Raw genomic sequence first — 16,326 nt, 5'->3', positions numbered from 1 at the left:
TTCGAAGTCAAATTCTACAAGTCACAGATCAATGAGTATCGAGAAGTATGTCGAGAAGTCCAAAATGACTTGTAGAGAAGTCACAAGAAATATCGATAAGTCAATATGCATGTAGAGATCTCAGATATTGACAAGTCAAAAAGTTCATGTAGAGAACTGGAGATATCAACAAGACATTTCTTCATATAGAGATCTAGAGATTTCGACAAGTCAAATCTTCATGCAGAGAACTAGAGATATCGACAAGTCAAAAGTCTATGTAGAAAACTAGAGATATCAGCAAGTCATTCGACATGTAGAGAACCGGAGACCTTAATAAGTCATTAACACATGTAGAGAACTCAAGATAACGATAAGTCATTTTACTTATCGGTATGTGACATCTCTACAGAACAAAAGAGATTTCGACAAACTATCTCATAATTCAGAATGCAGACAAATTGAAGATTTAAGATTATCAGTCAACAAACAATTCTATCACTGAATTGGAAAGACTACAAATACAGTTTGAAGAATACAAGATCAAGGAACAAGATTCATTGGTCAAAAGAGGGTCACAGAACTATTAAATCTCACAAATTTGCTAACACTGGAAATGGAAAATATACAAAGTAGATTTAAAAACTGTGTTATTCTATTTTAATGCAAGTTTTGTAATACCGTGCATGTTGATCTATAATTTATAAAGCATGTCAAGTGTCCTTTGTTTAAAATATAACAAAGAGATATAGGAAAAATCTTGTATTCGCTCTCTTGTAGCTAATTTCTTAATTTAAAGAACACAAATTTGTAACAAAACAAATTTGATTTTAATAAATCAAGTGAATTTTTAATATTTGATTTATGTGTTCTGCATTAGTATTTTATCTTTACAAATTTATATATCTTTCTTGTTCTAAATAAGCAAACACTATCACAAATTAATTAAGTTAACCTGCTCTGTGTTTCATTACATACCTGACATTTTATAAGAAAATAGACTCTGTACAATGCAATTTTATTCACACTCTCTCGAAATATTTTTTAGTTCTACCTCCTGATTACTTATTCTCATTAGAAAAACCGCATGTATAACATAAAAAAAGTAATAACAAATGTCGGTTTAATTAAACATATGAACATGGTAATGATTTACTAAAAAAGTACACAACATTGCAACTACTGATTGAAGAAAAGAAAAACAAAGAAAGCATTGTAACAAATTATATTACAGTGAGCTAGAAATTGTGTAACTCAAGCTCCCCAGTAAAACTCTCGGACCACCACTGCGACAATTTATGGGATTTCTTAGTCTTTGTCTTGTTCAAATTTGTCACAAGATAAGCAGTTGGAAGCAGATGATATGGTTCTGTAGCTAGTGAACGTGATGCAACAATACTCATCACAGAGACTTGTGTTCCCATATTTCCAACTGTAGAAGCACCTATACTCACCATTGCCTTTCTTTGCTCAAAGTAAGCAACATACTGGGAACAAATTGGATCCTTTGGATTCACAAACAGGTACGGAGTCCACCCCGAAAGCTTGATAAACGGGTTATCGACTTGCGATGCCTGGTGGCCTATTAGGCCTAATGATAATCCTGCCCTGATTACATCCCCAATAAGTCGAGCCCCGAACTTTAATATCTTGTTCTTGATTAGTAGCTCCAGAGGTATTGATAGTGAACTGAATGGCGGATTGAAAAGATATGTTTCCAGGAGAAATCCCATTTTTACCATGTTTCGTCCAACTAATAGTGCAATAAGTGAGCCTAAAGAATGTCCTGCTAGCCATACATTTGCAGCACCAACTTGATCAACTAGTATTTTCACAACTCTCAAGGCCTTTGCAACTCGGGAACTGTTTTGAAGTTTATGCTGAGAAAATACGTAGTGCAAATCCAGTTTAATATCTTGTTTTATTGTGCTCCATTTGATTACTGTACCTCGAAATGCAAGCACGTATTTGCATGATGATGTGTTCAGGGGGGATTCAAACTTGTAGATAGCTCCGAATATCGAGGAATCGGAGTCATCTATGAGCACTTGGGGCTGTGATTGGAAATTGAAAGAACTCCACCATGGAGGTGCTAGAGCATAATGGCCTTTTCGATTGTGTTGACGATCTTCTTCCAGAACGTAGACGCCTTGAACTAAGCTTGCAGCAATGGATCTTCTGTGCTGTGTGTTATCCCTTCAAATTTGTACATGCAACCTTTTGTTAGTACATGTAATGTAAGTTACAAATTAATCAGATGTGAACATTCTATAACTAAAACACAGTGCAAGAATGATGTAGAATAATATTTTTGGGTTAATTTGATCTACCAGTTGGTTGCACTTAAGTGTACAGGTACTGAATATTTGAACTTATCTTTCCAGGATGCCATTGTAACCAAACCAGGTCCTTTTTTCCTCCTCTTCCGCTTGTTTCCCTTTCTTCTCAATTACAAAGCATAAATGCTTTTATAAGAAAAAATATTGGAAGAAAGAAAGAACAAAGGAAAGAAAGTATGTGACTGTGAAACTAATTAATCTGGGCCGTTCAAACTTTCCGCAATAAATCATTGCGGAAGTTTCTCCAATATTTCATTGTATTTTCTTTCCACCTTTTTTTCCACATCCACCTTTTCTTTCCGACGACTTGTGTACAATTTCCCCTCCGGCTGCTTGACTGCTAATACAATGTGTAACATCTAATACAAGCCAAGTCTGTCTTTATGCAGTCAACTAGTATTTTAAGGTATTATGGTGTCATTATCTTTGTACACTGTTTCCATACTGCATTTTATCTTTTTACTCTGTTTTTTTTCATTCTAGATTAGTTGGTAGTACAAAATCAAATCCTTCCATGCAGCCGCTTTGCCACGTAGAGGAGAGAATGGCCTTGTTGCAGTTCAAACAAGGGTTTGAAATCTTGAAAACAGCCTCTCATGCGCCTTCTGCTTATCCGAAGATCCTATCCTGGAAGCTCCAAGGAAACAAGTGTGGTGAACATTACATCTATGGTACCTGCTTCGCTAAACAACTTATTCTTTCTGTCATCTCTTGGGCTCAGAGGGTGTGGTTTAGAGCAAGTCCAACAATGTCCTACTAGATGCCTTATAAGTCCAACAATGTCCTACCTAGCAAGTCCACTTGTTAGGTAATGAATCACACACAGAGGGGGGTGAATGTGTTTTCTTGTTTTTATGCATTTTCTTGAATGTTTATGGTTGGTAAACAAAGTGATCTAAATCTTGTAGTGAAATGTGTTAACACAAAAATAATGTTAATAAAACAGTGAACACAAATCTTACAAAACTCACTTAATTTTATATTAAAATTAAGAATGTCTTGCTACAAAATTTCTGGGTTCTTTGTTGATAAAGAACTCAGCTTCTTTCTTAAGAGAATACAAGAGATTAATCTAGATTATTACAACTGAAAGACAAAGAAATAGTGTTTACTTTATAGATCAGTAAACACTATTTTATAAAATGCAAAATCAACCTTTAGATTATTTTTTAAGTGGTTGAATTTGGTGCGTTGGATCTAAATCAGGCGGATCGCTGACATGACATTAAATTTAACTGTCATGGGTTGTATTTAGGAGTGTCAATTTATATTTGTTTCACTTAGTTTTACATTATGAAAATTAAAATTATAATACTATGATTATTTAATCATTTGATTATAAAATAATATATTATTATAAATATTAGAATATATATTTAACAACTAGTTATTGTACTAAACAAATGAAATGAAGATTTTGGTTGATTTAACATATAAACCACCGAAAATAGTTTGCGGTATAATTTAGGATTATAATTTATTTCTAAAAAAATATTGTAATTTGTTAATCTTTTTCATAAAAGATTATAATTTTATAATTTATTTTGACAACTCATTATTTTATTAAAAAAAAATTGATCGATTTTATGATAAATTCCATTAACAAGAGTGTACGATGAAATTTAGAATTATACTTATTTATACTTTATTTGTTAAAATTATCGAGATCTAATGATTAAAATATATTTATTTTTCTCTAAAAAAATTATCATATCAATAAATTATATAAATCTTGACGTCCTTACGGTTGGGTCATTCATAAACAGTTTTTAAAAAATCGAAACATCGGTACGGGACTAAACACTAGTAAGAATAACTGGTCAAACTACTAGTTGACTGTTAAAATAACAAACCAAATACATTTATTTTTTTCTAAAAATTTTATCATATCATTAAAATATATAGATCTTGACATCCTTATAGTTGGATCATACATAAACATTTTGTAAAAAATCGAAACATCGGTATGAAACTAAACACTAGTAAGAAGTATTTGTCAAACTACTAGTTGACTATTAAAATAACAAACCAAATACATTTATTTTTTTCTAAAAATTTTATCATATCACTAAAATATATAGATCTTGACATCCTTACGGTTGGATCATACATAAACATTTTATAAAAAATCGAAACATCGGTATGAGACTAAACACTAGTAAGAAGTATTGGTTAAACTACTAGTTGAATGTTAAAATAACAATGGCGATCGCCAGAAAGCTTGGGACCGCCGACAATGGCGATCGCCGGCGGGAGGGTGGGGAGGAAGACAGCAAAATTGCTGTTTGATCCCCCTGACTTGTTCGGTTTTGCAAAACGGTCCCTGGCTTTTCCAGAAAATCCAAAAAGTATATTCCTGTTTTAGTTATTTAAAAAATGATATTTTCTTTTTACAATTATTTTCATAAAATGTTTTTATTTATTTTAAATTTCAAAAATCAAAATTTTTAATTCTGAAAACTATTTTTAATTTTAAAATAAATCTTAATTATTTAATTAATTAATTTTAGTTGATAATTAATTATTTAATTAGTCAATTAATTTAAATATTAATTGATTAATTAATTTAATTAGTTATTAATTAATTTTAATTGATTATTTAATTAGATTTAATTATTTATTCTGATTTAAAAATTCCGAGAAATAGTTTCGAGTTTTAAAATATTATTTAAAATTATTTTCATAGCTAGATAAATATTATAAAATTATTTTAAAATCAGGTTCGGGTATTCGAACCCTATTATTTAATTATAAAATGATTCGGAGACTCATTTAATTCCAAAAAAATGTTCAAAAATTCGTAATAAATGGACCGTTCGCCCGTTTAATACAAAACGAACGCCTCTAGACTCAGAAAAATATTCTGCTTTCATTAAAAATATTTTTGAGACTTAAATTCTTTTGTATCAAAAGGGCATTTGTCTTATGAATCATTTTGAGTCGATGATTGATCGATAAAATACTCGTTTTGACCTGATTTTGATTCTAAACATATCGAGGTCTATCTTTTGATGATTCAACTTATGTGCTACATGAATTATGTGACTATATGAATTATGTGATACATGCCTTATGTGTATGTGTTATATAAATTGTGCGTCCACGTGTCTTTTAAATGTTATCTGATTGAGATGTGATTCGTATATGTTATTATCGGGCGGGTAGATGACAAAGATAAACGTATAGGCTAGACAATGATATATTGTCAGTTAATTGAAAGGTATCTGTTATGATAGATACCCATAATGCGAGACATTCAAATCCAGACAGAGATGGTAAAAGTAAAGCCGGATTACGTGTAGTCGTGAAACGAATGAATTCAGAATAGAGATAAACTTAAAAATGGTGAAGAACACGAAAGGTCAAGTATCCTATCAATGAAATGCAGACACATCAGGACTGAGTAATATGGAAGATAGTTAAAGATCAGAGGGTTATCAATTGAGGCAAGTATTCCTAACCTTTCTTCTAAAATATTACAAATATTTCTTCGTTCCTATTCAAAGTTCAGAATAGTTATATGTTTTTATATTTCGCTGTAATTATTCTTATTTATGCCAGTGCCTTTTGATCTTGTTCCTTGATTATCGATTGATCTCTTGAGCAAATACCCATTCTTTCGGGTTATTTGCGAACCCTGAATTGGGATGTTTTGAAATCAAAAATGATTTGACATCAAAATACTCCACGGACTGGATGGTTACGATGAGGGCCAGGAATGAGCTGGACCCTAAGGGCAAGAGATGGCTGGTCCCTTGATTATTAGGCCATAGTTGCCTGGGTGCCCCATATATTGGTTGGGACTATGCAGTTGGGTATAGATCCGTACTATATCCTGACTGATCAGCAGGTTATAGTGCATATGTTGGTTTTTAGTGTCTAGTCTAATTTATTGTTGATCGCCATTAACGGCTTTCCTTCTTGAACAGTTCATAATTACAAAATCAAACAAAGATTTAATTCAAAGGGATGAAACATTGAAACTTTCGCTGTTCTTTTACAGAAAAATGTGATTTATGATTAAAGGCCAATGAAGGTCGATGTTTTGTTCGCTCAATTGTTTTAAATATATAAAGATGTTTTGAAATCATTCAACAATCGTTTCCAGGAGTTTCTTTGATCTGATACCTGGAAACCATTTATGATACTTGCTGGGCATTTTTGGCTCACTCTTGCTTTGTGAATTCTTATTTATTTCAGCATCAAATGATGACAAGAGTGAATAACTTTTAATAGACAGCGAAAGTGGAGAGATTTCAGCTGAAGGAATTTTGAAGTGTCAGAGTGAATAATACAAGGAAGTTAGTAAAGAGGTAATAAAATGGTATTTAGTTATTGTAATTTTAGAAGGTTAAATTCTTGTTTCATACCATAACCTGTAAGCGATCCGGAATATTGAGGGGTTATCTGTATATTTGTTTTAATATACATCATTGTATTGTTTAAAGTTGTTTAGTGACACCCAATCCTGACCCCGGATTCTGGGTTGTCACGTTTTCATATAGATATCTCTATCAAGTGATCTATATAGGTAGGCTGTCACAACGTCCATCAGACTATAGGTAGGCTGTCACAACGTCCATCAGACCTGTTTCCAATTTTTCCATACAAGCCATACCCATAAAAAATAAAAAGTAACTTCTTCCATCACTGGAGAGTAAGTTTCCTGGTAATCAAATCCAGGCCTTTGAGAGAATCCCTAGGCTACGAGTCGGGCTTTATATCTTACAATTTCATTTCTCTCATTTCGTTTTTGTACAAATACCCATATTTTCCCAACGGGGACCACACCAGCTGGTGTTCGGACTGCAGGTCCAAATACATTTCTCTTGCGCAAGGATTACGATTCTTCCTGGATTGCAACTTTCCATTTTGGCCAATCATCTCTTTGTCGACATTCTTCCACGTTTTTTGGTTCTGGATCGGAGTTCATAATTTTATCACATGCCACGGAAAAAGCATATACATCATCAACTTCAATACTCCCACGATCCAATAATTTTCCGTTATGTACATAACTCAATGAGATCTCATAACTTTCAGGTACCTTTGCTTTTACGGAAGTATATGCCACTTCAAGGGCAATATCCTCTTCTAGAGGCAATACCACTTCTGGTGGTTTTGTCACTGCCACTTCAGGGGTTTTAACCTCTTCAGGAGATGATACCACTTCTGGGGTATTGTCTGGAACATTTGCCACTTCAGAGGCATGTCCAATCATTTTCTGTTTTCGTGGTACAACATATTTTGTACCAATTAGTCTACCGCGCTTCTGGCATGGTTTTGAATTATTAATCAATTCTTCAGGAACTGATTTATGAATAGGTATTTCAACCCTTGTTGGGGCATTAATGGCAGGTATATGTGATTTAACAATATGCCTAGAATCACTACAAGCATATGGTATTTGAATAGCAATATTTTGCATATGAATAATTCTTTGAACTTCAGATTCGCATTAATTAGTTCGCGGTTCTAAAGCATTTAATCCTGATGTATTCCATGTCAAGTCAGGGTTTATCTTATCCAATAATTTTTCTACCCCTAATGTCGGAAATTTTGACTCATCCAAATGTATCATAGAGACTCCTGGATGACCAAGTCTATCATGCCATAGAATAAGGGATTTTAGATCAACGATTTTTGGAATAGTGACATTGTAAGACTCAATGACCTTTATTTGAGTGGTATACAACCCAGAAGAGACTGATGGTAATTTCTCCAAGATTTTCTTATAGCCTGAGGTAGATGAAGTGATTAGGAGATATTCTTTTCCACCCTCACTATTACTTTCCACGTGAAAATCATTAAGACGAATATCCTTAAAACTTAAGAGGTTCCTAGTTGACTTGCTAAAGTATAGGGCATTTGGTATATGAACCTGTGTTTCATTCGGTAGAGAAAAATTAGCCTTCCCAAAACCTTCGATTATATTAGACGTACCCGAAATTGTCCATACTTTTGAGTTGGTTTTAGTTAACTGAGAAAAATACTTCTGGTTTTGTAGAATTGTATGAGTAGTTGCGCAGTCAGCAATACATAGGTCTTCCATATTTGTGTTGTGTACACATATATAAGTGAAAAAAATGACTTTATTAAGATAAACAAAGTACAAAAACTAGAACATATAACAAGAACATAAAACAAGTACATGGAAGCAGTGTCAACAAAAGCAATAATTATGTCTATGTTGCAGATGCTCCAAAAAAGCAGTTTCAAAAATATGGCTCAACAAACCATCTGACTCACCTTTGTAAAAAGGCTGTTAGTGAGCCAAAGTATGGAGCCTGCAAATATAATGAGGCACAAACAGATAATCCATATTCCTTCGGTGACAAGTTTGACTGTATTTCATGCAAGATAAAAGTTATGACAAGTTATCATAAATTAAGAAAAGATCTCAAAGAAGTTAACTTTAGATCTGTGATTAGAGAAAAAAATGTTAATCAAACTAAGAATGATGTTTCTTTTGAATGTTCAAGTTCTACTTCTGTAAATTCTGTGAAAAAGAAGAAAGTTCCCAACACTATTTGGGTAGCTAAACAAACATGAATCTCATTGTGTGCAGGGCAAGAAGAATAAAGTCATATGGATAATTGACAGTGGATGTTCCAGACATATGACGGGTGATAAAACCCTGTTATCAGTTTGAGGAGATGGTTGGCCCTTTGGTGACCTTTGGAGACAACAACAAACAATTCACAATGGGATATGGAAAATTGATTTTTATAAGTGTTGTCATTGAAGATTTAGCACTGGTTTTAGGTTTAGCACTGGATGCAGCATTTGAAATAATTCTTCTCAATGTCAGTCAATTCACAGAAAAAGGCTTTAAATTTATATTTGACAAAGAAGATTGCTTAATCACTAGTAAGAAAACTGGTGAAGTTGCTCTGAAAGGAATTAGGAAGGGAAGCCTGTTTGTTGCAGATTTAAATTTAGCAAACAATGACAAAATATGTTGCTTCTACACCAAGGTATCTAGTGAGCAAAGCAAACTCTGGAACAAGAAAGTCTCTCACTTAAACTTCAAAGCAATCAACACTCTGATAAAAATGGAATTAGTGAGAGATATGCCAGCTTTGGAATTTTCTCAAAATGAAGTTTGTGAAGGTTGTCAAAAGAGCAAAATGAAGAGATCCAGTCACAAAAGCACTCTACTACAGCTTATCCACATGGATTTGTGTTGGACCTGTAAATGTCATGTCTATATCCAGAAAAAAATGCTTTGGTGATGGTAGATGACTACTCAAGATGCACTTTGGTGGAATTTATGCATTCAAAAGTTGAAACTCCACACATCATCATTCACATAAAGAAAATTGAGGAGTAGGCTGAAGATCAAGAATGTGTCAAAAAATTGAGGAGTGAAAATGGCATAGAATTCGGGGATGCAATTCTAGATGAATTTTACAAAGATAAAGGCATTCTTCAAGAGTTTTCAGCTTCAAGAACACCTCAATAGAATGGTATGGAAGAAAAAAATAGAACTCTAGTTGAGGTTGCTAGGACAATATTGCAAGATGCCAATCTGCCGATAAGTTTTTTAGAAGAAGCAGTTAACACATCATATTATACTCAGAATAGATATCTACATAACAAAAATATTGGCAATTCACCCTACTCAATTTTGTCAAAAAGGAAGCCTACTGTCAAGCAGCTTCATGTGTTTGGAAGAAAATGATTTGTGCTAAAAGACAACTATGAATATGTTGGAAAATTTAACTTTAAAGTATTTGAAGCTATTTTTCTGGGATATTCATTGGAAAGGACTACCTACAGATTCTGAATACTAGAGCAGAAAAAAATAATGGAGAGCACATATGTGACATTTGACGATGACAAGTGTCCAGGCTTGGAATTCCTTGATGTAAATGAAGCTGAAACTTTGAAATTTGAAAATCTCAATATTGATAGTGATTCTGAAGATAAGTTGAAGTTAACACAAACAGTAGAGTGGAGGAAGAATTAAGTGAACCTGTGAATTCAAACAATGAGAATTCATCTCAAGAAAGAAGCACACCTGAATTTGGTGGCACACACTCAAGGGGGGAAGGAGATGATGGTTCTGCAAATCATACCAACAGTGAAGAAAATGAAGACAATTCTAGTCAACAAAATCATACCAGAAAATGGAATAGAAGTCATACAAGATATTCTATAATTGGTGATCTCAATTTTGAAATAAGGCCTAGAAGTGCCACTCCAATTAAATGATTGCATGCATGCTTTTGTCTGAAATTAAGTCTAAGAAAACTGAGGAAGCTCTATCAGACCCTGATTGGATAATTATCATGCAAAAAGAGCTAAATCAGTTTGAAAAAAATAAATTTTGGGAATTGGTTCCTGCACCAAGAAATAGAAAAACTATTGGAACAAAATGGGTGTACAGGAACAAAATGGATGAAAATGGAACTATGACAAGGAACAAAGCAAGATTGGTTGTCAAAGTCTACTCACTGGAAGAAGGAATTGATTAAGATGAAACTTTTGCCCCAGTTGCAAGGCTTGAAGCAATAAAAAAATTCCTTAAATTTGCTGCACATTCCAATTTTAAGGTGTATCAAATGGATATGAAAAGTGCATTCCTTAATGGTGAATTAGAAAAATAAGTATATGTGCAACAGCCGCCTGGATTTAAAGATCCAGAATTTTCAAATTTTGTTTACAAACTGTTGAAGGCTCTATATGGATTGAAGCAAGCACCAAGGGTATGGTGTGATACACAGAATTTCTACTTAAACATGGTTTCACTAGAGGCACTATTGACAAGACTCTATTATACAAGTAACATGGTGATGACATCATCCTAGTTCAAATCTATGTGGATGATATTATTTTTTGTTCTACGAATAAAAAGTTATGTCAAAGATTCTCAAAACTCATGCAGAATGAATATGAGATGAGCACGATGGGAGAACTAAGATACTTTCTTGGTCTTCAAGTTAGCCAAATAAGTGATGAAATCTTTATTAGTCAAACCAAATATGTCAAAGATCTTTTGAAAAATTTTGGATTGGTGGACTGCTCACCTACATCAACTCTTATGTCAACAGCTATCAAGTTGGATGAAGATAAGAAAGGGAAAACTTGTTATGGATTAAAAACTAATATATATAATTGTTGTATTTAGTACTAAGGAACGTGAGCTTCAAGGCTCGTTTTGACTGCTCTTGTGTTTCGTGACTCAATCTGCCTTAACAAGATGCCTACATACCTTGCTGATTACCAAGGATCAAATTAAAAAATATAGTTCTGATTTGTGGGGTGAGACCCCTTATATAGATGTGGGAGTCCTTGAATTGGACTTGGTATAGGAGACTTGGTGGTCAAGTCTCTGAATTAGGATAGACTTAGGAGTCCTAGGGAGTAGGAAGCTGATTCCTTATCCCATGAGGTTCCTTGGAGGCCAATCTACAAGGATTTATATTCTCACTAGGACTTATCTTAATAGTTGTTTATTAATTACGAAATTAATAAATAATCAGGGTTTTTTGGCCTTCTTTGTTCCATCAGGCCTGATCAACATGTTAACCTTTCTGGTCTGAATGTCATACATCTTCTTATTGGGCCTTGCAGCCCAAACTGTAATATTTAATTATGTAATCAGGATTTATTTATCCCTATCATTTGCCCCCCAACTTTTGGGAAACATTGATTAGGTTTCGCAGAAGTTAAGTCTATTCATTCCCTTACAGGGTTTCGTTTTTGCGTAAAGTGTGGAGCGACCTACACGTTTACAACGATTGTTCCTTTTATTCAGGAATTATCTTAATTTCCAGGAATTTTTCCCTTAATTCCAGGATTTTTTCCTAATTTTCTGGATTTTTCACTTAATTTCTAGGATTTATCCTTAATTTTCTGGATTTTTCCCTTAATTTTTGGGATTTATCCTTATTTTTCTGGATTTTTCCCTTAATTTTCTGGGATTTATCCTTATTTTTCTGGATTTTTTCCCTTAATTTCTGGGATTTATCCTTATTTTACTGGATTTTTCCCTTAATTTCTGGGATTTATCCTTATTTTTCTGGATTTATTACTTATTTCTGAAAATATTAGCATTTTTCAGAAAATATTTTAAGAAATTTCCTTATCTTTCAGTAATTTTTCAGGAATTTTTCCTTCTTTTTCTTCCCCCTTTTTCCTTTTTTCTTTTTCTCTCTTTTTTTTATACAGATTTCGACCAGGAATCCTGTTCGACCAGGATCCTGGTCGAATTAACCTCTGTTGTGCCTTGGTCGAAGGCTTTTCGAGGAGGATGCATTCGATCAGGAATCCTGGTCGAATTTCGGCCAGGATTTTTCCCCCCTTTTCTTTTTTTTTCTTTTTTTTGTCGACTAGGAATTTTTCGACTAGGATTTTCGTCCCTTTCGGTCAGGATTCTTGTGTTTCTAATCGAATTAACCATCTTTCTTGCCTTGGTCGAAGCTATTTCGAGCAGGATTGGTTCGACCAGGATTTTCTTTTGATTTCTAGTCGAATGAGTCTAAATTCTGGTCGAATTAAGCTTATTTTTCAACCTTGATCGATAAAACTTTGACCTTAGGAACTTCGATCAGGATTCCTTCGTGTTTCTTGGTCGAATGGATCTTCTTTCTGGTCGAATTAAGGCTGTTTTTTAGCCTTGATCGACAGGGTTTCGACCTCAAGCCATTCGACCAGGATTTCTTTATGTTTTCTGGTCGAATGGGTCAGGAATATTTACATAATGATTTTTTGCATATACTTTAGATTTGGGCCCTTAAATCTGGGCTAAATTTTTTTGGGCCAACCCTTCTAATGGGTTTTTCTTTTTTACCCCTAAAATCACTTGGGCCTAATACAGAGGCCTTTTTACCTGGGCTTTTTAAATACTTAGGCCCTTAACTGGGCTTGACTTTTTCAAGGTTTTTCTAGAATTGGGCCTCATTTCTGAGCCCAAATTCCAAACTCTTCTAGGATTCTTCCAGATTCTTCCAGAATCTCCTAAAAACTTAATTTTTTCTTTTTTGTTTTTTATTGGAATTCTCTGGATAATTCCATAACCTTCTAGTTTTTGGGCCCAAATGGGCTTTTTTAAGGCCCATTATCCCCCTTCCTTGGCTATATAAAGGTGGGGTGAGAGTTTGATTTCTCCACACCTCTCATTTCACCTCTCTACTCATTTCATAACTTCTCCTCGTCCTTCCCCCTTCCTTCTAACCTTTCCTCTCTCAAATCCCCTCCCTTAGTTTTCCAACTTCAGGCTTTTTCCAGCTTACTAATGGCTGACAAGGGTTCCGAGAGGGCGGCAAAGATAGCCTCGGCTTCAAAACGAGGTAAGGATATCGAGATCCGTTCTTCGTATATGTATTTAATTAATATGATTAACACTAGGGGGGATGAATATCCCTCTACTGCACATCTCGATTCTTTTAATCATTGTAATACTTGGCACAACAAAGATTTTGATAAACTAAATGCACGTTATAATGTCCTTCCTCCTCTTAGATTAGTTCCAGTCTCTGGTGGTGACCGTACTTGCCATTGGAGACCCGACACTCTCTTTATTTACACAGATGCCCTTAATGATGGGTTTAGGTTTCCTTTTCACCCTTTTATTCCTCATCATTTAGCTGATTTACAAATCAACCCGTGTCAGCTTCCTCCAAACGCTTGGAGGAACATTTTATGTTTTATGGTCTGCTGCCTTAGGGAGGGTTTTCCCCTTTCCGTAGCTGTTTTTAGGAAAGTCTCTCAGTGCTATAATAGCTCTTCCAGTATTTGTGGTTGGGTCTATATTAAGCAAAGGCCAAGTATCCTATTTGGGTAGCTAAACAAACATGAATCTCATTGTGTGCAGGGCAAGAAGAATAAAGTCATATGGATAATTGACAGTGGATGTTCCAGACATATGACGGGTGATAAAACCCTGTTATCAGTTTGAGGAGATGGTTGGCCCTTTGGTGACCTTTGGAGACAACAACAAACAATTCACAATGGGATATGGAAAATTGATTTTTATAAGTGTTGTCATTGAAGATTTAGCACTGGTTTTAGGTTTAGCACTGGATGCAGCATTTGAAATAATTCTTCTCAATGTCAGTCAATTCACAGAAAAAGGCTTTAAATTTATATTTGACAAAGAAGATTGCTTAATCACTAGTAAGAAAACTGGTGAAGTTGCTCTGAAAGGAATTAGGAAGGGAAGCCTGTTTGTTGCAGATTTAAATTTAGCAAACAATGACAAAATATGTTGCTTCTACACCAAGGTATCTAGTGAGCAAAGCAAACTCTGGAACAAGAAAGTCTCTCACTTAAACTTCAAAGCAATCAACACTCTGATAAAAATGGAATTAGTGAGAGATATGCCAGCTTTGGAATTTTCTCAAAATGAAGTTTGTGAAGGTTGTCAAAAGAGCAAAATGAAGAGATCCAGTCACAAAAGCACTCTACTACAGCTTATCCACATGGATTTGTGTTGGACCTGTAAATGTCATGTCTATATCCAGAAAAAAATGCTTTGGTGATGGTAGATGACTACTCAAGATGCACTTTGGTGGAATTTATGCATTCAAAAGTTGAAACTCCACACATCATCATTCACATAAAGAAAATTGAGGAGTAGGCTGAAGATCAAGAATGTGTCAAAAAATTGAGGAGTGAAAATGGCATAGAATTCGGGGATGCAATTCTAGATGAATTTTACAAAGATAAAGGCATTCTTCAAGAGTTTTCAGCTTCAAGAACACCTCAACAGAATGGTATGGAAGAAAAAAATAGAACTCTAGTTGAGGTTGCTAGGACAATATTGTAAGATGCCAATCTGCCGATAAGTTTTTTAGAAGAAGCAGTTAACACATCATATTATACTCAGAATAGATATCTACATAACAAAAATATTGGCAATTCACCCTACTCAATTTTGTCAAAAAGGAAGCCTACTGTCAAGCAGCTTCATGTGTTTGGAAGAAAATGATTTGTGCTAAAAGACAACTATGAATATGTTGGAAAATTTAACTTTAAAGTATTTGAAGCTATTTTTCTGGGATATTCATTGGAAAGGACTACCTACAGATTCTGAATACTAGAGCAGAAAAAAATAATGGAGAGCACATATGTGACATTTGACGATGACAAGTGTCCAGGCTTGGAATTCCTTGATGTAAATGAAGCTGAAACTTTGAAATTTGAAAATCTCAATATTGATAGTGATTCTGAAGATAAGTTGAAGTTAACACAAACAGTAGAGTGGAGGAAGAATTAAGTGAACCTGTGAATTCAAACAATGAGAATTCATCTCAAGAAAGAAGCACACCTGAATTTGGTGGCACACACTCAAGGGGGGAAGGAGATGATGGTTCTGCAAATCATACCAACAGTGAAGAAAATGAAGACAATTCTAGTCAACAAAATCATACCAGAAAATGGAATAGAAGTCATACAAGATATTCTATAATTGGTGATCTCAATTTTGAAATAAGGCCTAGAAGTGCCACTCCAATTAAATGATTGCATGCATGCTTTTGTCTGAAATTAAGTCTAAGAAAACTGAGGAAGCTCTATCAGACCCTGATTGGATAATTATCATGCAAAAAGAGCTAAATCAGTTTGAAAAAAATAAATTTTGGGAATTGGTTCCTGCACCAAGAAATAGAAAAACTATTGGAACAAAATGGGTGTACAGGAACAAAATGGATGAAAATGGAACTATGACAAGGAACAAAGCAAGATTGGTTGTCAAAGTCTACTCACTGGAAGAAGGAATTGATTAAGATGAAACTTTTGCCCCAGTTGCAAGGCTTGAAGCAATAAAAAAATTCCTTAAATTTGCTGCACATTCCAATTTTAAGGTGTATCAAATGGATATGAAAAGTGCATTCCTTAATGGTGAATTAGAAAAATAAGTATATGTGCAACAGCCGCCTGGATTTAAAGATCCAGAATTTCCAAATTTTGTTTACAAACTGTTGAAGGCTCTATATGGATTGAAGCAAGCACCAAGGGTATGGTGTGATACACAGAATTTCTACTTAAACATGGTTTCACT

The 16,326-nt window shown here is 34.2% G+C and overlaps 1 protein-coding gene across 1 annotated transcript; it reads right to left on the bottom strand.

The window, feature by feature from the left end:
* Nucleotides 1–1,085: 1,085 nt before the first annotated feature.
* Nucleotides 1,086–2,467, bottom strand: LOC141675205 (GDSL esterase/lipase At4g10955-like). The gene is made up of 2 exons (XM_074481916.1): nucleotides 2,310–2,467; nucleotides 1,086–2,175 (listed from the first exon to the last, which is right to left on the bottom strand). Exons 1-2 carry the CDS (start codon nucleotides 2,369–2,371, stop codon nucleotides 1,218–1,220), a joined length of 1,020 nt encoding a protein of 339 aa, XP_074338017.1. The 5' UTR covers nucleotides 2,372–2,467; the 3' UTR covers nucleotides 1,086–1,217.
* Between the last annotated feature and the right edge of the window lie 13,859 nt (nucleotides 2,468–16,326).

Source organism: Apium graveolens, chromosome 7 (assembly GCF_009905375.1).
Source record: "Apium graveolens cultivar Ventura chromosome 7, ASM990537v1, whole genome shotgun sequence".
In the NCBI taxonomy this organism is placed as follows: Eukaryota; Viridiplantae; Streptophyta; class Magnoliopsida; order Apiales; family Apiaceae; genus Apium; species Apium graveolens.
Note: the sequence above shows the minus strand (reverse complement) of the source record. Positions and strands in the feature narration are given on the sequence as shown.

Coding starts and splice junctions, on each gene's coding strand:
- LOC141675205 (XM_074481916.1), bottom strand. CDS start 2,371: ATGGCATCCTGGAAAGATAAGTTCAAATATTCAGTACCTGTACACTTA. Junction 2,176..2,309: donor CACTTAAGTGCAACCAACTG/GTAGATCAAATT, acceptor ACAAATTTGAAG/GGATAACACACAGCACAGAA.